Source organism: Mesocricetus auratus, unplaced genomic scaffold, assembly GCF_017639785.1.
Source record: "Mesocricetus auratus isolate SY011 unplaced genomic scaffold, BCM_Maur_2.0 Super-Scaffold_100010, whole genome shotgun sequence".
Lineage (NCBI taxonomy): Eukaryota > Metazoa > Chordata > Mammalia > Rodentia > Cricetidae > Mesocricetus > Mesocricetus auratus.
This window is the reverse complement of record NW_024429194.1, coordinates 24,071,769-24,093,110: the sequence shown is the minus strand read 5'-3', so window position 1 is coordinate 24,093,110 and position 21,342 is coordinate 24,071,769. Positions and strand designations below refer to the sequence as shown.

General features: G+C 51.2%; 1 protein-coding gene across 8 annotated transcripts in view; it reads right to left on the bottom strand.

Moving 5' to 3' along the window:
• Gpr55 (G protein-coupled receptor 55) overlaps positions 1 to 21,342 on the bottom strand; it is a 71,179-nt gene that overhangs the window by 15,381 nt on the left and 34,456 nt on the right. Inside the window, exons 1-3 of one of the 8 annotated variants that reach the window (XR_005879855.1) lie at positions 21,054 to 21,162; positions 20,645 to 20,765; positions 17,525 to 17,750 (exon numbers count right to left, since the gene is read on the bottom strand). The exons of 2 other annotated variants lie outside the window; for them this stretch is intronic. Coding sequence is in view for 1 of the 6 variants with exons in the window: in XM_021234361.2 (XP_021090020.1) it covers positions 2,518 to 2,560 (43 nt within the window). In the remaining 5 variants the exon portion in view is untranslated. Of the gene's footprint in view, positions 1 to 2,517; positions 2,574 to 5,685; positions 5,883 to 17,524; positions 17,751 to 20,644; positions 20,766 to 21,053; positions 21,163 to 21,342 lie in introns of those variants that run through there. 5 more of the 8 variants (XR_002385413.2, XR_005879854.1, XR_005879853.1 and 2 more) reach the window with 5 other exon arrangements.

The window sequence follows — 21,342 nt, the reverse complement described above, 5'->3', positions numbered from 1 at the left end:
GCTCCATCAGGAGAAATGGCTTTAGCTTCGCTTGCCTGTCTATAAAAACTTGCTTAGTCCCGGGAGTTTGGAGTCGCCTCACCACACTGGCTCTTACTGCCAGCTCCTCCGTGCAATAATGTGAATAGTTATAACTGTAGCCCCTGTGCTCAGGGTGCCCCCATCTGACACAGTGGGGCTACGTCCTCACAGCTGAGACTGGGAAACCAAGTCATAAGACTCAACACCATCAAGCCCTCCTTAACTCACATGGTCTACATTTTCCAGACCTCACAAGTAATAGGAACAGCACACACACACACACACACACACACACACACACACACACACACACACACACGGGGGGGGGGATGTTTGCAGGCCAAGAGGATGTCCATTCCCCAGACTACAGCAAGCTCATCAGTGCCCAGCCACTGCCTCGACAGACCTCCAGGGGTCTTGTCTGAGATGGCACACCCAACCATGTCAAAGTCCAGCCTGTTTGGCTTCAGGGATTCAGCTGGAGGAGGTACAACCATTCTCTAGACCTGTGCCGCCCATTCCGTTTCCTTGCTTGAAGCCACAGTGATCATCAAGTTAGAATGCAAGTACCAACCCGAAAGCAGCATAAGTGACTGCGCCTGAGCTGGGCTTCTGCAAACCAGAGTGCAAGGACACGAGTCAGTAAAATGCTCGCCTTATAAGCAAGAGGTCTCAAGTTTGATCCTCAGCACCCACAGAAAAAATACTAGATGGACCCCCCATCATCCCAGGTGAAAGGCAGAGGCAAGAGGACTCCCGGGGCTTGCTGACCAGCAGGTCTAGCCAAGTCAGTGAGCTAGTCAAATCAGTGGGAGACCCTGACTCAAAAGATAAGGTGGCCAGTAATTAAGGGAGATATGCAGCATTGACTTCTGGTCTCCACACACACACACACACACACACACACACACACACACACACACACACACACAAAGCAATGCATATGAATCTCCTTGATACCAGGAGTGGCTGCTCGGGGGAAGAGTGAGGCTGGGAGAGTGGAGGGGTAGCTGAGAGTCATGAGCTCTGACTGGCTGTGTGCTCGGTACTCCACAGATCTGGTGGGTTACATTCTGGGTGCACACCTTACAAATGAGGACAGTAAGGTCAGAGAGTCTGCCGAGGTCAGACAAACACGGTAGCTCAAGCCCTTAATCTCAACACTCAGTAGGCTGAAGAAGGAAGTTTGCCGTGAGTCCAAGGCCAACCTTATGGGCAACATAATGAGTTATAGCTTAGTCTGTAGAGGAAAAGTTCAGGTGGACAGAGAGGGACCAATGGGGACTCACATCACAGACCCATGTCCCTGGTCATCCCATAGGATTTGCCCTCTGTTGGTTAAGTGGGTACGACTAGGAATCACCTGTGGCCAACAGGGCGAGCATCCCTGCTGTCCAGGAACGGTGCTATGATGAGAACCATATATCTTAGCCTTTATAACACCAATGCACACAAAATCTCATTCTTGAGAGGGTCTTACTAAACAAAAGAATGAAAGGCAGGCAGGAGGACAGATTGATCCGTTGCAATGACTAGTTCTCCCTCAGGGGAGCAAAATAGAGAGAAGAACCTTCCAAGAGGCTATCGGTGGTACTGTGCACACCCCTGCCCCACCCCCACCTTGAACAGCACAAAGTCCAGTCCAGGACAAACTGGCAGACATCTCCTGACCTGTCCTCACTGTCAAGGAAGAATCCAGAATTTTCAGGATTCTAAACACCAGTGTGTTTTCTCCCCCAGCCCTCCATGAGACTCTTGGATGGAGTTCAAGAACAACCCTGCTATAGGATGTCAGTCTGAACTGACCATTGCTTGCCAGGGTACAAGCAGGTCCCATGGTTTACTGTCATCAAGAACAGCCCTGCTATAGGATGTCAGTCTGAACTGACCACTTGCTTGCCAGGGTACAAGCAGGTCCCACGGTTTATTGTCATCAAGAGGCAGTAAAGAGGGAACTAACACCTCTCCATCCGCAGAGCGGTAAACTGAGGCTAAGCAAATGCCACGGATGAGAAGCAGCTAGGTCTTGGTTCCCACACCCACCCCGTGGCTCATCAGGGGTCTCTGGCTCAGGGGTGGTGGGACAGCTCCTGAGAGTATGTAATCTCTGGTGCTTGGTGATTTCCCAGCAAGACTTTGGGGGAGTGGACTGTGGGCCATCCGAGGCTGGCGGCACGCAATCAAAGCTGACTGGGGAGGGTGCCCGTGTTGATATGGGGAGCTTCCCCCACCCCGACCTGCAGCTTTGACTCAAACCAGGAGGAAGCTGAGGGTTCGTAGAAAAATGTCACTCATTGTCAGGGACAACCCGGGTCTGCCTGCTGTAAGCGGCTGCTGTCATAGAGTACAGTGTACTCAGGGGGCAGCTGTTGGCCTGCTACCTGGGGAAGCCCACTGGTCTAGGACAGGTGTGGACAGAACCCAGACCTTCAGGAAAGCAAAATCAGGTCAGAGGCACCCGGCCTCAGTTTCTCTAAATGGCCCAGAGACTGTTACCTGGAGATGGTCCCGTGCAGCTGATTGAGCTCTGAGGTGTCATATCTCCTCCAGGACCCAGCCACCTGCAAGCTCTGGGCAGAGCCACTTCCCCTCTTTGGGCCTGAACTTCCTCGGGGGGGGGTGCAGGGGTGGGGCCAGAGACTCCCAAGCAGCTCCCAAGTTAACCTACTTGGTTTTGGGGCTCTTCCTTTGGGGCCTATAAAGGGGTCCAGCAGGGTCCACACCCCTCTGGGTAGAACTAGGATGTTGGGCAAGCAGAGCGGATTTCCACAAAATGGGTCCACTCTCTTCTGTCCCCTAGATGTACACTCATCCAGCGTCCCCAAATCTGAAAAAGCCAAGAACAGAGGGGGCATGCATGGATATGGGGGATATGAGGAGTGTAGACCTGGGTTTCCTGAAGAGAAGGAAGCTGCCCACAGTTGACTTTCCACAAGAGCATCACTGGGGGGGGGGCGAGAGCCGGTGAAGAGGGTCACCAGGACATCCAGCACTTTTGGTTTAGGACAGAGAGGCACTGGCCAGAGAGGAGAGTGGTAGTGGAAAGCTTCATATTTAGGCCATGAATATGATCCAGCCTGGGCTTACGTCAGCCCCACACAGATGTCTTCAAGGACAAACAGCAGATAGCTCCCTGGGGCCCTTCTTCAAAGGAAAGCTGAGCCAGTCCAGCAGGGCACACAGCATGGAGCCCTCACACATTCCAGGCAATTAGGAAAGTCTGGCTGACTTGCAGCTTGGCACTGCAGCTCTGGTGCCAGGAGGAGCCAGGGGGCCCCTTGGAGTGTCAAGGCAAGGCTATTTTTACAGATCATGCATGCTGTGACTTTCATGTGTCTACAGGAATAGAAACTCCTCGAGGTGGCTCTGGGTGATTCATACTGGTGCACGGGTGCTCCCTGCATAAATATCGGCTTCCGTGGGAAGCAGGGGTCCTCCAGAGCTTGGGCTCCCACTGTTCTGTGAAGTCACTGACAGATCTGTGACAGCCATTCCAGTCTTCGCTGTCACTGATGTGATCACCCTAGGCTGCTATGCAATGGTAACACCAAGCACGGGGACGCAACTGCCATCGGAGCTAAGACAGGACCCTGAGGAGACCTTTAAGTGAGGCACCTCCAATATCCCCAACTGCACACTCTCTCCAGAGCCGGGCTACAGGGCAAGACAGAGCACCTAGACCAGCATGAACAGAGCAGCCAAGAGCTTGACAGACAGGAGACATGCAGATGTCTAACACCCACCACGTTGTCCAGAGCCTGGGTCTAGAGACCCAGCAAGGGGTTCACAAAGCCCTGCTGTTCCTCAAAACAGAGCTCACTCACCTCCTGCTTTTGTTACTCTCTCTCTCTGTGTCTCTGTGTCTCTATCTCTGTCTCTGTCTCTCTCTCTCTGTGTGTGTGTGTGTGTGTGTGTGTGTGTGTGTGTGTGTGTGTGTGTGTTGGGAGGGGGGGGGAGGCAAAACCTCAGACTGGATTCCAACTCACCTCACCATACAGCTGGGATTATGGGTGTGTTCCATCCCACTTCATACATTCTTTTTAAAAAAAAAAAAAAAGGAATACAGCTTGCTGTTGCTTGCTATTTAAATGTTTAAATGCATGGTCATGAGCCAAATATACACATGAAGGCATTTAGTAAAGTTATTAAGCTGTCACTGTCCTCCTCCCCTGAGTACTCTACAAACCCTGGAAAGATGGAATGTCTCAGCAGCGGTCCAGCAGAGACCTGCACAAGGCCTGCCCGTGACTCAGAGTCCTCTCTCTAGCTTCCCCGTCCCTGTGAGACCTGAAAAATCATAAATAAAAAACTTTCTCGGCAATTCCCTAAGCCTGGGATCACTACCTTGATCTCCCTACCTTCTTGTCCCTATGAGCAAGCTAGAAGCTTTGGCACCTGGGTGGGCTTCTGCCTCCTTTCAGGGGGGGGGGCTCTATAGGGATGATACTGCAGCACATACCTCCAACTCCATCAAGTGCATCAGACGTCAAGAGAGCTCCAGGAAGCAGCTCCTTTTAGGGCAGAAAGCAGACCCTTTTGACTGCTTGTCAAAGAGCTACTCTACGTACCACATCCTCTCCTGACACTGCTCCATTCACCCTTCAGCCATCAGAGACCCAGCACCCACTCTGAGGGACGGATTTGCCCATGCAGGGGCTTAAGCTGGGCCAGGCAGGAGGCAGGGAGCAGGGTAGGGCCGCGTTGGGGAGAAGTCATAGGCATAGAAAACAGCTCAAGTGATCTCACACCCAGGGGTTGTTTGGCATTCAGAAAGGCCGTGGGTGGGGACCGTCTCTAAAGACAGTGTGGAGACTGTCTCTGAGGACAGGGTGGGATGTGTCTCTGAGGACAGGGGTAGGGGCTGTCTCTAAGGACAAGGTGTCTCTGTATAGCTGACATCCAAGGATCACAGGGAATAAGAACAGAGGCTAGAAGCCACTCATCCAGGAGTAGAAACCACTCAAAGTTCTCCTTGAGCAAACACACTGAACAGGAGCATCATATTGGAAGTTGACTGACAAAAGGAAACCTCAGATGTTCCTTCAGCTCTTCTCTGAATCTCTGCTCAGTAAATAGGGCAGCTCGAGGACTGGTACAGGTACTGCCCTTCAGGGGGGCAGGATGCAGGCTAGAGTAAGGGAAGCAGCCATGCTGAGAAGGAATTGGGACAGGCAGCCTGGTTCCTAAGCAAGCCCAACTAGCCAAGAGTGACCACACCCCCTTGAAGAGCCTCTGCTTGGTGACTTCTCCCTGTCAATGACTTCCTCATCTTCGAACTGGGGTCACAAGTTCATTCGATCAGCAATCACTTGCTGATTACCTAGCGTGTAGCCTGTCCAAGGCAGACAGTAACTCCTTTCTCAAAGCCAGTGAAGAGCAGACTGGGTGAGAGGGCAAAGAGCATCCAGCGAGTCATCGCAACACCGGATGCTTCGTCCCTGCAAATGTCGTAGCCTGCCATCGTCTCCCCTAGAGAGTCTGGCTGAGCAGAGAGAAAGGAGTGGTGTTAATGATAGTGCCACCCCGATTGAAGCCACAGGATGTCAACCCTAAGAGGAAGCCTCAACAGAAAGGGGAAGGCAGGATGAACCGAGAAAGGAGAAGCAAGGAGAGGGAAGATGGGTTGAGGACCCTTTCCATTCCCACAGTAGCTGTTAATCTCACCTGTGCTCCAAATCCCAGGTCTGGTCACACTTCTGTTCCCAAGCCCAGATGATTCTCATGAGTGGTCAGACAGCTGACGAGGACAAATGAGTCCCCAGCCTTGGAGGCTTGGCCAAGCCCCTGAGGGAAGTTCCCTTTCCTGCCCTCCACCAGGACCGCATCAGCCACCAGCGGGAGCTGAAGATGTCCGGCCTCCTGGAGAGCGGTCACGTGGACAGCTTACAAGGGAGCAAGGTGTCAGATACTTCATGTCGAGTCAGGGACAGCGGCTGCTCAGAATACCCTCTCCCTCCTCCCACTTCCTGGAAAGTTGACTGTGAGCTCAAAGGAGGAAGCTCTAGGTGCTCAGACATCCGTGTGTGACCTGTCTGCTCTTGCCATCATGAAGGTAGCCAGTTCTCTCAGAAGCTCCTGGTTCCTTCCTTCCATGTACTGCTCCAGGCTACGGTAGTGACTCGATTCCCCTGAACATGCGGATGCAGGCAAACGTAGTCTTCAAACTGATGGTTGTCCTGGTGCTGAAAGTCCACAGTATCCACGTAGTGAAGGGCCCTTCACTACGAAGGTTCTGGAAAGCATAGACTCCAAGGCTTCCCTGCTGCTGAATTCAGGGTAGGGGGAATCCTGTGTTTTGTGTTATCAAGGTCCCCATGGTGGGAGGGAAACCTACCAGGCCCGTAGGGACCTCCACTCCACCCACCACATGAAGCCTCCAAACATCTTCAGATACTAAGTGAACGCTCCTGCATTAACACCACTCGCTTCGTCTTCAGCTTCCCCTGGAGCTAGCTGAGGGCCGTCGGACTCCAGGTGGAAGGGTCCTGGGTTGGACCAGTGACTCCGCCTCTGTTACTCTAGCACATTTTCTCATCTCTGATGCCACCACCGAGCTCCTTGACACTGCCACAAGTCATTTCTTAAACTTTGATGTGTTTTATGTGTGTGGGTACTTTGCCTGCATGCCCAGATGCGTGTGCCACTCGTGTGCCTGGTCAAATGATCCCCTGGAACTGGAATTGCAGACAGTTGTGAGCTGCCATGTGGGTGCTGGGAATTGAACCCTGGCCCTCTAGAGGAGCAACCAGTGCTCTTAAGCCCTGAGTGGTCTCTCTAGCACCCCTCCCCCACTTCTAAGGAAGTTTATTTGTACCCTGGCTCCCTGGCTGTCCTGTAACTGGCCATGTAGACCAGGTTGACCTCACGGAGATCCACCTGCTTCTGCCTGTGGCGTGCTGGGATGAAAGGTGTGTGCCACTATGCCTAGCTAGCCAACTCATTTTTGTTTGTTTCTTAAGGACATGGAGGATGGAGCAGGTAGAGAGCACCCTGAAAATCTGTAATTTCTCTTTGTGCTTCTGCTGCCTAGAGAGGACTACGTCCTGTCCCCGCATGCCCATCAGAGCCGTGCTCCTTCGTGATTCAGCTGTTAGATCCCCATCCCCAGTTACTGGGAGTGTTGCCTTCTCTCTCCATCCCTTCCCACCCCTCCCCTACACATCTGCATATTACTTTGGTTTTGTTACACGGAAATCACTGATTCTGTTGCAATAACTTGCACTTTTGTTCTCACAAAGCTTTCTTTCCCTTGGGCTCTTTACTAACAAGAACAGCTTCAACCTTCGCTTGACTGTGATCATACACCAAAAAAAGCATCTTCAGTGAAAAGCCATTGACTTAGGCTCACAGTTTCAGAAGGTTCAGTCCATAATCACTTGTCGCCATGTTTCTGGACCATGAGGCAGAATGTCACAGTGGTGGGGCTGTCTGGCATGAGGTTTTCTTCTCACAGCGAACAGGAAGCAGAGAGAGGAAGGGGCCTGGGTCCCCACACAGCCTTCAAAGGCAACATCACAGGACACTGCTTCCTCTGCCTAAGCTCCACCTCCCCAAATAGTGCCACCATCCGGGGACTAAGTGTCCCCCACACAACTCTAGCAAACTCTCACTTCCTTTTGGGTGTTTTGATATAATCTTGACTTTTTTCTTTTAATCCTGGGGTGGAGGGTAGGAATCATTTTCCAATACCAAGAGCCTGGCAGTCGGGGCTGTGGGGGAGGTCGTGTGCCACTACCCCGGGAGCAGTGTCCCACATGTGCCCACCTCCGCTCTCTCTGATGTCTTCATCTTCCCAGTCACTCCTCACTCCAACACTGTTTAATCTTCATGTGTACACACAGTCACCTTCATTACTCAAGGAGATGTCACTGAGGGTACATGTCCTAGGGATTAGTCAACAGGCTATGACTTAAGAAAGAAAGTCAGTTAATTCTTCACGCCAGTTAGGAGATGAACACCATAGGGACCTCATTTTCAGAAACTGAGGCAGAGAAAGAAGGGGTGGGGAGGACAGGGGAAGAGGAGTGGAGTAAAGGAGAGGGGGAGGGGAGGGGGAGGGGAGAGGAGAGGAGAGGACTGATTCAATAAAGTGCTAGCCATACAAGCAGGAGGGCCTAAGTTAGATGCCCCAGAAGTCACACAAGAAAAATAAACAAGAGCCGGGCGTTGGTGGCACATGATTTTAATCCCAGTACTCGGGAGGCAGAGGCAGGCGGATCTCTATGAGTTCAAGACCAGCCTGGTCTACCAGAGCTAGTTTCAGGACAGCCTCCAAAGCCACAGAGAAACCCTGTCTTGAAAAACCAAAAAGAAAAGAAAAAAGAAAAACAAACAAATGAGGCATGCTGTGTGCACCTGCAATCCAGGCACTGGGATGGGGAGAGAGAGAAGGATGCCTGGGGTTTTCTGATGGGCCAGTTTAGTCCCAAATCAGTGAGCTCTGGGGTCAGTGAGAGAGCCTGTCTCAAAAACTAAGGTGGAGAGCGACTGAGGATGACCTTCGTGTGGATGTGCATGCAGCATCTGAGCACAAATATGGGGACAGACAGAGAGGAGGAGGCAGGGAGGGAAGGAACCGTGTGATTTATATCACCGTGAGGGGAATTGCAGAGCATTCTGGAAGTGAAAAACAACAAATAGGCATGGAATGACAAATGTCACATGATCACACTCCCAGGTAGAATCTGAACAGGCTAAGTCCTAGAAGCAGAGAAAAGGGCATTACTGGAGGCTGGGGAAAATGAGGGGTGGGAATGGGGAGAGGTTTGTTAAGTGAAAATTGTGCTGTACTGTTTTGTTTTGTTTTGTTTTGTTGAGACAGGGTTTGTGATGGTGTGAATAAGAACCCCACAGGCTCATAGATTTGAACATCACCAGGGAGTGGTGTGTCCTTGTTGGAGTGGGTGTGGCCTTGTTGGAGTAAGTATGTCACTGGAGGAGGAGGGTACTTTAGGGTTTCAAGTGCTCAGGCCAGGCCCAGGGTGTCTCTCTTCCTACTGCCTACTGATCTGGATGCAGAACTCTGAGTGACCTCTCCAGCACCAGTCAGCCTGTGAGCCTGTGTCCTGCCATGATTCCCAACACATAATGGACTAAACCTCTGAAACTGCAAGCCAGCCCCAATTAAATGTTTTTCTTTACAAGAGTTGCCGTGGTCATGGTGTCTCTTCACAGCAATAGAACATTGACTAAGACAGGGTTGTACTATGCAGCCTTGGCTGGCCTGAAACTCACTGGGTAGACCAGGCTAGCCTTGAATCATAGAGGTCCTACAGCCACTGCCTCTGTCTCCCCAAGTGCTGGGGTAAAGGTGTGTGCCGTTGTGCTCGGCCCATCGCCATTCTGTCTCTATGTTTGGTTTTCCATTCCCATCCCTGGCACTGGGCATGGAACACTTGGTATCTTCCATATAAAGCCCATCATCAAGCTACATTCTCTGCCCTACTCTATGTTTCTAGACAGTGCAAAGGGATCTTTTCAGCGTTCCATCCCAAGAATCAGTCTTTGAGATGACGGACAAGACTTGGTCCTTCGGAACTTGTGCTGAAGCTCACACGGAGCCCCATGTCTCCACAGTTGTGGTGTGCGGACTGCAAACTATTGAAGGCGATGAGAAGCAGGCCACACCTGGTCCGTGAGTCATCAGAGCTCTGACTCTAACCCCTCCCCCAAGTCCACAGAATTCCTGCTGTCACATCCTGGCCTCACAATGAGACCTACCCTCACATCTTAGTTAGGGCTTCAGTTGCGGTGATGAAACACCATAACCAAAAAGCAAGTAGGGGAGGAAAGGGTTTACTTGGCTTTATTTGGCTTACACTTGCATATCATAGTACGTCATTGGAGGAAGTCAGAACAGGAACTCAAGCAGGGCTGGAACCTGAAGGCAGGTTCCATGCAGAGGCTATGGAGGGTGCTGCTCACCGGCTTGCTTCCCATGGCTTGCTCAGTCTGCTTTCTTATACAACACAGAACCACCTGGCCAGGGCTGGCCCCACACACAATAAGCTGAGCTCTCCCCATTGATCACCAGTTGAGAAAAAGCCTTATGGCTGGATCTCATGGAGGCATGTCCTCAGCTGAGGCTCCTTCCTCTCGGATGACTCTAGCTTGTGTCAAGTTGACACACACCCAGCCAGCACACCTCATCTCTGCAGCTTAGTTCCCCATCCTATCTGGAACACAGTGGAGCCTCTTTCTCAAAGAGCCTCCATGAGTGTGAGTGAGTCATCTCACTCACTGCTCAGGCCTTCCTCAGTCTGGGTCGTTGTCCCAGCCCTCCTCAGTTTCATCTGCAAACCAACAAGCCCCTGGAAAATACCCCAGGACCAATGCAACCTCTCAAAATGAATCGTGGTTCTAGTATCCCTTTCCTGGGGCCAGTGGGGTCCCATCCCAACCTCCATCCCACCCTAGGAATCCCCACATCTTGAGGACCATCCACAGACACCTTCACCCCTAGCCTCACCTGGTAAACCTGGGTCCCCAGGTGAGAGTCTCTGGCCCTTTGTCCTACAGCCCAGCCAGTGTCTGCTTCGAGCTAGGGGCGGCCAGGACACCCACTGCTTAAAGACACCCCTCCACCCATTTCCCTGGAGCACCTGCTCCATTAGGAAGCAGTTGCTGTTCCCAGGGTGACCCAGAGAGCAGAGAAAATATGAGACGTCACAAGAGTGCCAAGGGCTTCCTATGAAGTATGCTCTACATGCTCTAGGAGTTAGGGTGACCGGAAGTCTTGATTTCTGGGTTATGTAATTCTTACATTTCAGAGACATCTGCAAAGGAACATCAGATTGTGTTACATAACGCACATACCATTATATGAAGAGAAAGCTATTATGGAAGAGAAAGTTTTCAGTGTTCATTAAAATAATTGGATCTACACTTCTAAATGAAGAGTGCAGAGGCATGAATATTTATAAGAGGAAAGCTCAGAAGCCTCTTGACTGAACACCCCCAGAGCGCTGAACTGAAAGCTGAGGACAGTCCCCACTGCCCCACCCCCGCCCTCACCCTGTGGGGTTCAGTGTCCTGTGCTCAGGCAGCTGCCTGCTCCTTGCACTAAGCCTGCCTCTCCCCGTGCCCGAGCCCATCACTTCCCAGGCTCCTGCAGCAATCCCACACCCAGCTGTAGCCCAAGCACTTCTATCTGCTCGCCTCGGTTTCCACACTTGTACAGTGGGCACAGCTATATTACAGGCTCCCCCTCCCTCCCTCTGCTCCCCACCTCTACCTCCTTATGAAGTCCTAAAGGAACCGATCAGATTCAGATTCCAGAGCCCCCCCCCCCCATTGCTTCTGCACGCTCATCCTGACTGCACCTCATTCAGCTAGGTTCCTATCTCCCAGCAGCCAGCCCCTCCCTTGCCGAGCCCCCAGGCACTTCAGTGCCCGCCCTCTGTCTCCTCTCTGCTCTGTGCTCTCTCTTGCCTCTCGCCTCCCTCTGGCCCTTCTCTGACCTCCAGTCCCCCACCTTCCCCTGACCACCAGCCTCCTCCTGTTCCCTCCCTGGGGCTTCCTGTCAACAAGCCCAGGGGCCCGTGGCTGTGGGTGCTTGGGCCTCTGGAAGTGGTGGGAGGCACAATCCTGCTGGGCACAGGGCTTTTGTGCCCTGTGGTGGGCAGCTTCTGTGGAGCCTGGTGAGGCTGCGGAAGCTCTAGGAAGCCCCCAGTTCACAATGAGTCGGGCGCTGGGGGCCTGATCCAGTCACTGCAGCATCAGATCAAAGGAAACAGAACAAGCTCCACTTTGTCTCTTCCTTAGGCTCTCCCCTCCACCCCCCATCCCGGTGACCAAGAAATGACACACTCTGGGATTTGGAGCCTCCTCGCTTGCAGTACCTTCCCCTCAAAGGGCCAGGCCCCAAACCCTTCACCCACTCAAACCATTCAACCCTTAAGTGAAAGTCAAGAAGCCTCTTGACTGAACAACCCCAGAGCACTGAACTAGAGAAGGGGTGAAGGCTGAGGACTGCCCCACCTCACCGTCCCCCATGCTAAGTCCCCAGGCCAAGAAGGAGCAGCACCCCATGTCTGTACACACCCGCACCCCCAAACCATTCACCTCAGTAGAAGACAGCGGTCTCGTTAAAGGGCAGAGCTGCAGGGGCGGGGGCCGGACAGTGGGCAGATGTGGTGATGGGGATCTGGGTTCCTTGGAGGTTTTCACATCAGAGAGCAGCATCAAGTTTGTGACTCCACCTTGTCATCAGGGCCACATTTACAGCCACCCCAAACCGCAGCAGAGCTAGTCAGGCACATTGCTCCCTCTGGTCACCTCCCTTCCGCCCCTACGTGTCCCCATCCTCTGCCGTAACAATTCTCTCGTCTCCTTTAGTAGACTAAATGGCCTTCATAGAACCTGGTCTTGGCATGTTCACCCGTCTGCCAGCCTCCTTGCTGTCCTCGCTGTAACTCCTCCTCCTTTGTCCCCTCCTTGGATAACAGTGTAGTGAATTCCAGCCCAACCACGGCTCTGGAATCATCCTACCAGACCCTCTCCAAAGCTAGTGAAAAGAGCTCACATTCTGTGAAGAGGAGGTCCCCAGTCGCTCTAGCAGCCCCACCACCACAAAAGAGGGAACCTGGGACTATCAACATGTGCCAAAAACCCAAATCCAAGTGATTTGTAGCCCTAAGTTCACGGAAGCAGCCTTGGTGCCAGACACAGGGTTGTCAGGGAGATTCCCCTGGCGGTCCTGGTCCTGTCCCAAATCCCACAACACATGGAGTCTCTCCTCACTTCCCCTTAGGAAGGTTTAGCATTGAGGCTCCTTAGTGCAGTCCCCATGGGCTACCCAGAGTGGAGACTGGGTGACCAATGGCCCAAGGCTGAGGGGAACTTGGGAAGATGCTGAGCTTGCAGTGCTGAACAAGGACAGTCTCTGACCAGTTGACAGAGCTGGCCACCTCAAGTCACTGAGAGAGTTTGAGGACTGGTCCCTCTATAGCCTGAGAATTTTTCATCCTGACCCCACTCCCAAGACTCTCAGACCCTGCCCAGGATTGTGGCTCCAAGTTGACTGAGCCCAGATGGTCTTGGCTTCTGGGAAGCACAGGGACACCAATTCTCATCACCTTGACAGACAAGCGTGCCAGACACCTTTGTGCCAAATACATGTGGATCTCTGGAACCCAGGGCAAGGGATCCTTTTCTTTTTTCCTCAGAGATGGCTGGTTGGTAATCCAGTTTCACTCTATCATGACCACATGACTACCCCAGAAAAGGTTCCTGGTGTCATCCTCAGACAAAGCAGGTTAGAGAGAGAGAGAGAGAGAGAGAGAGAGAGAGAGAGAGAGAGAGAGAGAGAGAGAGAGAGAGAGAGAGAGAGAGAGAGAATGTGTGTGTCATCAGGCTAAGCTTGCTGCCAGTTCACAGACATGTCTGGAACACATCAGAGACCAGGCCTCCTGTTACATAGAGGTATAGAGTATAGAGTCCAGAGCCTGGTGGCCACACCACCGCGGTGTAGCTCTACTTGATGACAGGCCCAGAGAGAATCCTGGGCCTGCTCAGGATCCACAAAGGGAAGGCGCACAGTAGCAACTGGATTCCGGAAGTCTCCACTGGGTCACTTGTTCTGGTCATCTAGATAATTTTCCTAGTTTGTTCCAGCCCTGCATCCAGGGTGGCTGTGCTATGCATGCAGTCATCCGTTAACTTTCACAGGCACAGAGCCAGAATCGCACATGTATACTTAGATGTGCACACCCCCACACACAATCATACACATGTAACCACATATACAGACATACCCAGAAACATGCTTTCAGAATCACACATATACCCAAAGACACACACACACACACACACACACACACACACACAGAGTTATGTTAATACCTAAAAATACACACATGTCACGAACACACACGTACAAAGAAACACATGCAAAGGCACATGTACTCACAGATATATTCATGCTCCCGCAGACACACCCATGGATGCAAACATACAGGATCTGCACAAGCCACAGAAGTCATAGAAGGAGACAAAAAGCCAGAAAGCTACCTGCACCCTCAGGAAGTAACACCTCTGAACCCACTCAGCCACCCGTGAACCCCATTAGGCTTGTTAGCACCCACATGGTTGCTGAATCCCTTAGCTCTTTCAACATCCCAGTCCTGGCCTGCCAACCCCTCCTTACCACGGCAATTCATAGGAGAAAAGTTGCCAGCTGTTCAGAGACATCCAGAGGGGTTGGAGTCAGAGTCCTGGCATCTCGACCTGAGCCAGTGGCAAGGACCAGCGAGTGGCCTTGCTATGATGTGGCCCAAGGACACTCACATCAGCCAGTGGTACAGTGCAACCCAAACCTGGGGACCACTTCAGGATGCAGCTGAACAAGATGAAGATGATTTTCCCAAGTGCACCTGGAAAGTCCTCAGCCTCTAAAGCTTCCAAGAGCCACGGATATGAAAAAAGTAGCTAAGAAATGAACACTATGGAGACTAGCACATGAGAAGAAAAAAAAAAACCCATTTAGGTTAATTTGAATGGATTTGTCTGTAACCATTTTATCAGGTTTTCAGCCATATATAATAATATATAAACTATACTATAATAAGAAAATTTATTTAAGTTCAATTTTTATTATGATTACAACTGTGCAAATAAATATTTGATAGGTTTTAAGTACTGATAGGTTAATGGAAAATCCACAAGGGAAAATGCTAGTGGTAAGAACAAATTGTGGTAATACTGAACAATTTTTTCTTTCCCCATATTTCTATAAAGCAGGCAAATAGCATGATGCAATAGAAATCTACCTAGAGTTACCACTTCTCATGTTGAATATCTTCATAGAAGAAGACGGAATTTAGCAGAAGCAAAAGGAGCCAGGCTGACCAAATTTGACTCCGAGGACATTTTCTCTCTAATCTGCCATTTTACCAAAACCAACCTTCAGTTTTAGGTTTCCGTTCTGATTTAAAAAAAAAAAAAAAACCAGGGCTGGAGAGATGGCTCAGTGGCTAAGAACACTGGCTGGCCTTCCAGAGGTCCTGAGCTCAATTCCCAGCAGCCACATGATGGCTCACAACCATCTGTAATGAGATCTTGTGTCCTCTTCTGGCCTGCAGGTGTATACATAACAAATAAATTAAAATTTTAAAAAAACAAATGCTGGGCATTGGTGGCTCACGCCTTTAGTCCAAGCACTCGGGAGGCAGAGGCAGGCAGAGCTCTGTGAGTTCGAGGCCAGCCTGGTCTACAGAGAAAGTTCCAGGACAACCTCCAAAGCAATACAGAGAAATCCTGTCTCGAAACTTCTCCGCCCCAAAACAAAAACAAACAATAAAAGACCTGAGATATATTTAGCTCAGTGGTATTTTGAGGGCTTATTACACACAAGATCCTAGGTTCCATTTCTAGCATTAAAAAGTGAAAATAACAAATCAGCATATGTACTGAGGCCCTACCCTGTACCCAGCGAGCATCTTGAGGCCCTGCTCTGTGCCCAACATCCGGGACTCAAAGACAAATGAATCAGTCTTCACGCTGAGTCTTCTTAGAAAGATGTTACCTGAACTCAGTGTGGAGGAAAAGGAAGTGTGGATTCCAGGAATGCTTAGGAGAACCGAGGGCCAAGGAACAAACGTAGGCATGGCAGGGACAGTCTAAGTTTCTGATGCAAGGACCAGACGGTGGGAAACAGAAGAGGCGTGGGGCCAGGATGCGGCAGGGAGGAGAGCGGCTCCAGTTTGAACTAGGAAGCTACAGCCTCTGACAATGACGCCCATCTATACCGTGTGGGATGCAGAAGGGCTGAAGTGCGTGTGGAACGTGACCATGAAGCCAACCCTGGGGCAGGAGAAATGGCTCAGTGGGTAGCGGTGCTTCTGCTAAGCCTGACTACCTGAACTAGTAGTCAGTTAGTAGTTAGTACCTGACTAACAGAGCCCACATGGTGGATGGATAGAACCAACTCCCACAAGTCAGCCTCTGTGTGAACATGCGCAGTAAGTAAATAAATGCCTAGAAGTTTTAAGCAGCAAAAAAAATCTGGGTGCCGAGACTGTGGCTCAGTGGTCGAGTCCTTGATTGACATGCCCCAGGCCCCGAGTTCCACGGCTAGTGAAGAAGGGGGGCACGGAACTACAAATCGCAAGTGTCACAGGGAGATCCCAGACGAGGGGCTGGCCGGTGTGGGAAGGAACCAGGACTGTCCACTATGAGGAACAAACCTGAGGGTGAGCCAATGGACACCTGCCCCTGGGAGGGGGAGGGGCAACATCGTGTTGGATGGCAGCACTGTGCACACACGGGTTCAAGATTCGGGAGCAGTCCAAAGACCAAGCAGAACAGCAAATATGAGGGGGGTGTCAGCCCACAAAGCTTCGTTACCTTCAAGAGCGCTTGAGTCTGGGATGTTCCCCAGGTGTGTTTGTTAAGTTACCATTCAGAACTGAGTTGCTGGAACTTCATTGGGCCATCACTCACGCCATCCATGGCTGCTAAAATGCAAGGTACGGGGCGGGGGGGGGCACTAGGTGGGAAGTAATACTTAGAGTGCTTCTGCTGCTGCTGCTGTGTAAACGGAACTGGACTGACCTTCGCTCTAAGCTGAGCGAGATTTCCTAAGCCAAATGCTGTTTACCCAGTCTTCCTTGTTCTTTGTTAGTCTTCTATGAAGCATATTAATACATTTGAAAACACAACAAGTTTCCTTAAATAAAATGATCCTATGTCTAAGTTGGGCCTTACGACTGAGAATAGTAAAGTGTGTTCCTTGATAAATTAGGATCACCGTGTTTTGTCTGAGACTGGGTAAACATTTGAGCCATTGAACGAAGTCCTATTTCAGACATTCAGAGCAGTATCCTGTGACAGCAAAGGCCTTATCTCCTCTAAGAACAGTAATATGAATTTCTTGAATTCTGTCAACTCTGAAAACAGGTTTCACCAAAACCACCAAAGAAAATGGGGAAATTTGACTCAGTAGGATGACAGAAGTACTTCCTTTAAATTTTGGTTAGACTCAGTCTTGTAAATAGTTGGGGGTTGTGTAAAACAGCACCAAAAAAAAAAAAAGAAAGAGAGAGAGAGACAGAGAGAGGGGGGAAAGAAAAAAAGAAAAGAAAGAAAGAAACAAAGAAAGAAAGGGAACATGGCAAGACCAGGGCTTTTTTGCTGCTATGGAACAAGTTTTCTTTAAAAGACTGTGTAGTGGCCGGGCAGTGGTGGCGCACGCCTTTAATCCCAGCACTCGGGAGGCAGAGGCAGGAGGATCTCTGTGAGTTCGAGGCCAGGCTGGACCGATAGCCTCCAAAACAATACAGAGAAACCCTGTCTCGTAAAAAAAGAAAAAAGACTGTGTAGTGGGGCTGGACAGAGGCTCAGCAGCTAAGATCGCTGACTGCTCTTGCTTTAGTTTGCAGCAACCACACGTGGTTCACAACCACGCGTCAACTCCCGTTCCAGAGAATCCAATACCCACTTCTGATGGCCCTGCACACACATGGTGCACATATATGTACCCAGACACTCGCACATACACATAAACTGTGTATATAACATTATGTATTAGGATTGTGTAGGGGCTGGAGAAGCCCCGGTGGGAGAGTGCTTGCTGATGGCACAGTGCCTGCCTAGTACACATGATAACTGGACAGAGAGGTGTGCACTAGTAATTCTAGCATCCAGGGAGTAAAAGCAAGAGGTTAGAGGTTCGAGGATGTCTTCAGCCACAGAGTGAGTTTGAAAACAGTCTGAGACACGTGAGACTCCATCTGCAAAAATAAATCAAGACACTATAATGTCTTCTGTGCCTTCTAAAATATGTAGGATGACAAAAATAACATGGCTGGGCTCTATCCTAGTCTCATATTGCTCTCATAGTTATCTCCCCACAGCTATTCACTTGTGCTGAGGACACTGCGTTCAGTGAATGAAGGTTCCAGGTGCTCATTTGGAAGGTGCTAGAGAACAGGTAGCTCTCTGCAGAACTCCTAGGAGGCTCATGGAGTCCAGGGCTGCCCATCCAGCCACAGCTGCACACTGGGTACCCACGGGATGTTTGGCATTTCCTGATATTCCCTCTTGTCCTCCTTGGACTTTGGGAGGAAGCCACTTGTGAATGAAAGAAAACAAAGCTCTGGGGTCTTGGTAGAAAACTCCAGGGGAGCCAGGGCTTCCTCCAGAGCTCTTTTAAACAGTGTATTTGGGCTGGGAGGAAGTTCACTCAGTAAAGTCCTTGCTACATAAGCACAGGGACCTGAGTTTGAATCCCTAGCACCCCAAAACCCAGGCACAGTTGTGTGAGATTACACAGTTCTCTCTCTCTCCTCTCTCTCTCTCTCTCTCTCTCTCTCTCTCTCTCTCTCTCTCACACACACACACACACACACACACACACATACACATACACAGTCTCTCTCATGCCTGCACCACACCCCTCCTCTCTCTCTCTCTCTCTCTCTCACACACACACACACACATACACAGTCTCTCTCATGCCTGCACCACACCCCTCCTCTCTCTCTCTCTCACACACACACACACACACACACACACACACACAGTCTCTCTCATGCCTGCACCACACCCCTCCTCTCTCTCTCTCTCTCTCTCTCTCTCTCTCTCTCTCTCTCTCTCTCACACACACACACACACACACATACACAGTCTCTCTCATGCCTGCACCACACCCCTCCTCTCTCTCTCTCTCTCTCTCTCTCTCTCTCCTCTCTCTCTCTCTCCACCACCACCACCATTTCTGAGTTCCCTTTGAGAAGACAGACACGATATTATCCCTGCTTTCCCACCAGTGGTCTCCACTAAGATGCCAAGGTTTTGAGAGGGAGAAGAACAGGCCTGACTAGGTGACAGCAAGCAACCGCCCACCCGCAACATACATGCACACTTCTCTATTATCCCTGCAGCCCTTGGAGCTCCCAGAGCTTTAGGAACGCCGGGCTTCCCTTTGCCCCAGGCCGGAGTGAGGGTGCCGGGCCTGGGTTCTGAGTGGCAGAATGTCTTTGATGTCTATGGGAGTGTCTATGAGGGAGTTTCCAGCCTGTGTTAATTGATGTGGGACGGTGTACCCAAACTGTGGACAGCACTCTCCCACAGGCTGGAGTTCTGGACAAAATAAAAATCACAGTGACCCGAGCACCAGCGCTCATCCCTCTCTACTTCCTCATTGGATGCAGTTTGACCGGCCGCCCCAGCTTCCGGCACAATCTGCCATTGTGGACCACACCCTCAAACTATGAGCTGAAGCAAACCCTTCCTTCCTTAAGCTGCCTTAGTGGTGTGTTTTGTCACAGTGATGAGAAAAGCAACCAACACAGACCCCAAACAAAGAAGGTCCAACATGTCTGTTTACCCCACAGAGAAGACTCCAGGGTACAGACGTGGGCTTGTTCCAAAGGGATGAAGGGCACAGATGAGGCCAGGAGAAATAAACGTGCAAATTGGACACCACACCCCCAGCCTGCCTCACCCCAGGCGTGGCGGGTACCACAAGGAGGTCCTTGCTGTGAAAGGACATCCCCTGCCACCATCACCCTGCACCCAGCAGCTCCCAGGCTGAACAGTAAAAGATGCTCACTTACTCAAATGATACCCCACGCTTGGGTGGGGCAGGAATAAGTGAGGAGGGGCTTTTACTTTCTCACTCCCAGTGACACTCCTAGATGTATCCAGGAGGCCCAGAGTCAAAGTATCTTTGCAGACTCTGGAAAGATCCAGTCATCTAAACTGACGGTCCATACTTAAATCCTGTGAAGTCATATTGTGAAAGATGGCCAGGGACAGATGCAGCCTCCCAGGGACCGACTCCTTGGCCTGTGTCTAGACAAGGGCCAGCAGACAGGTGGAAAGAAAGGGCCTAACCCCTCATGGGACGGGGGTCTTGTTCGAAGTGAGGAGAGACTCTTACACTCATGCCCCTCCCCTTTCGCATCCACCCTTGGCATTAAGACTTAGAGTTTGGGGCTAGGCATATGACTGTCAGTGAAAAGCATGTCATGCTAACATGATGATCTGAGTTCAGATCCCCAGCACCATGTAAAAAGTCATGCACGGCAGCCTGCCATCTGTAATCCTAGCACAGGGCAGCAGAGACAGACAGCTCCCTGGTGCCTCCTGGCTGGCCAGGCCAATGTATTGATGAGGTCCAGGTTCAGCAAGGGACCCTGTTTCAAAAAGCAAGGTGAAGGCCACTGAGGAAGACAGCCAGTGTCAGCCACTGGTCTCCACGTGCGTGCACACGTGCATACACACCATAAACACAGGTACAAGCATGTGCATATTCACAGGCACACTCACATGTGCACAAGTGCATACACTGCGCGCACGTGCGCGCGCAACTAGTATTTCCTGATACACTGCAGCCACATAATCATTAGCAGACTCAAGGCCATCAGCCAGTGGGATCAAAGTTCTTCAGCTGCAGATGCTGTGAGTGGCCGGCTCTGTCTTCTGGGCATGACTCTTGGCCCTTGGACAGGTGGCTTTCAAGAGGTACACGTGCACAGGGACTAAAGGAAGCAACTATGGACCCTGACACACAGCAGGCTGGGGTCAAGTCATAACCCACACACAGTCTACACACACAAAGTGACAGCACCCTGCGCCTGTGGGCAGGTTCTGAAAGGTCAGACAGGACTCCAGGGTTCACCTTCGCAGGTGACGTACTTGAGTTGTGTGGCCCGGCTGCAGTAATGTGGTCCTCTGGCCAGTTGTCTTCCTCTACTTCTGCCCTAGGGAGCACTGGGGGCTGCAGGCCTTGGTTGGGACATCTAGGAAAGGAATAAGGATGCTGTGGAGTACCTAAGACCTAAGGGCTGGAACTCTCTCCTGCAACTTCCTTCGGAGAGCCTGAAACCACTCCAAGGGAGCAGAATCCCCATCTAGAGATAACTGGATGCTATGGCCAGCCAGAGTTGTCACCCGAGTACCCAGAAGCCCTCAAATAAGAATGCCTTTGCCATCACAGATCTGGCACCAGAAGGTCCTGCCCGCTCCCCAGGCCCCACCCACCCACCCTGGACTCGCCTGTATCCCCGGGTGTTTCCAGGCCTCTCTACCTCTGCAGGTTGTGGGCCCATTGCTTCCCACGCATGTGTCTCAGCCTTTGGTCTCTGGGAGCACTAGGACCCTTACAGCTCATGGCTTTCCCCTGTTGGTAAATGTCTCACTAAGAGGAACTGGACCGTGACCAGGAAAATCTCAGGGACAGATGTGGTTGCAACCCTCCCGCCCATTTTGAGTCATGAATCTGTCCCCTCCCTGTCCTGTAGTTCTCAGGTTGACTAGCACTCCCCAGAAGGCCTCCCTGGCCCTGGCCGGCCCAAGTCAAGAGCCTCCTGCAATCAC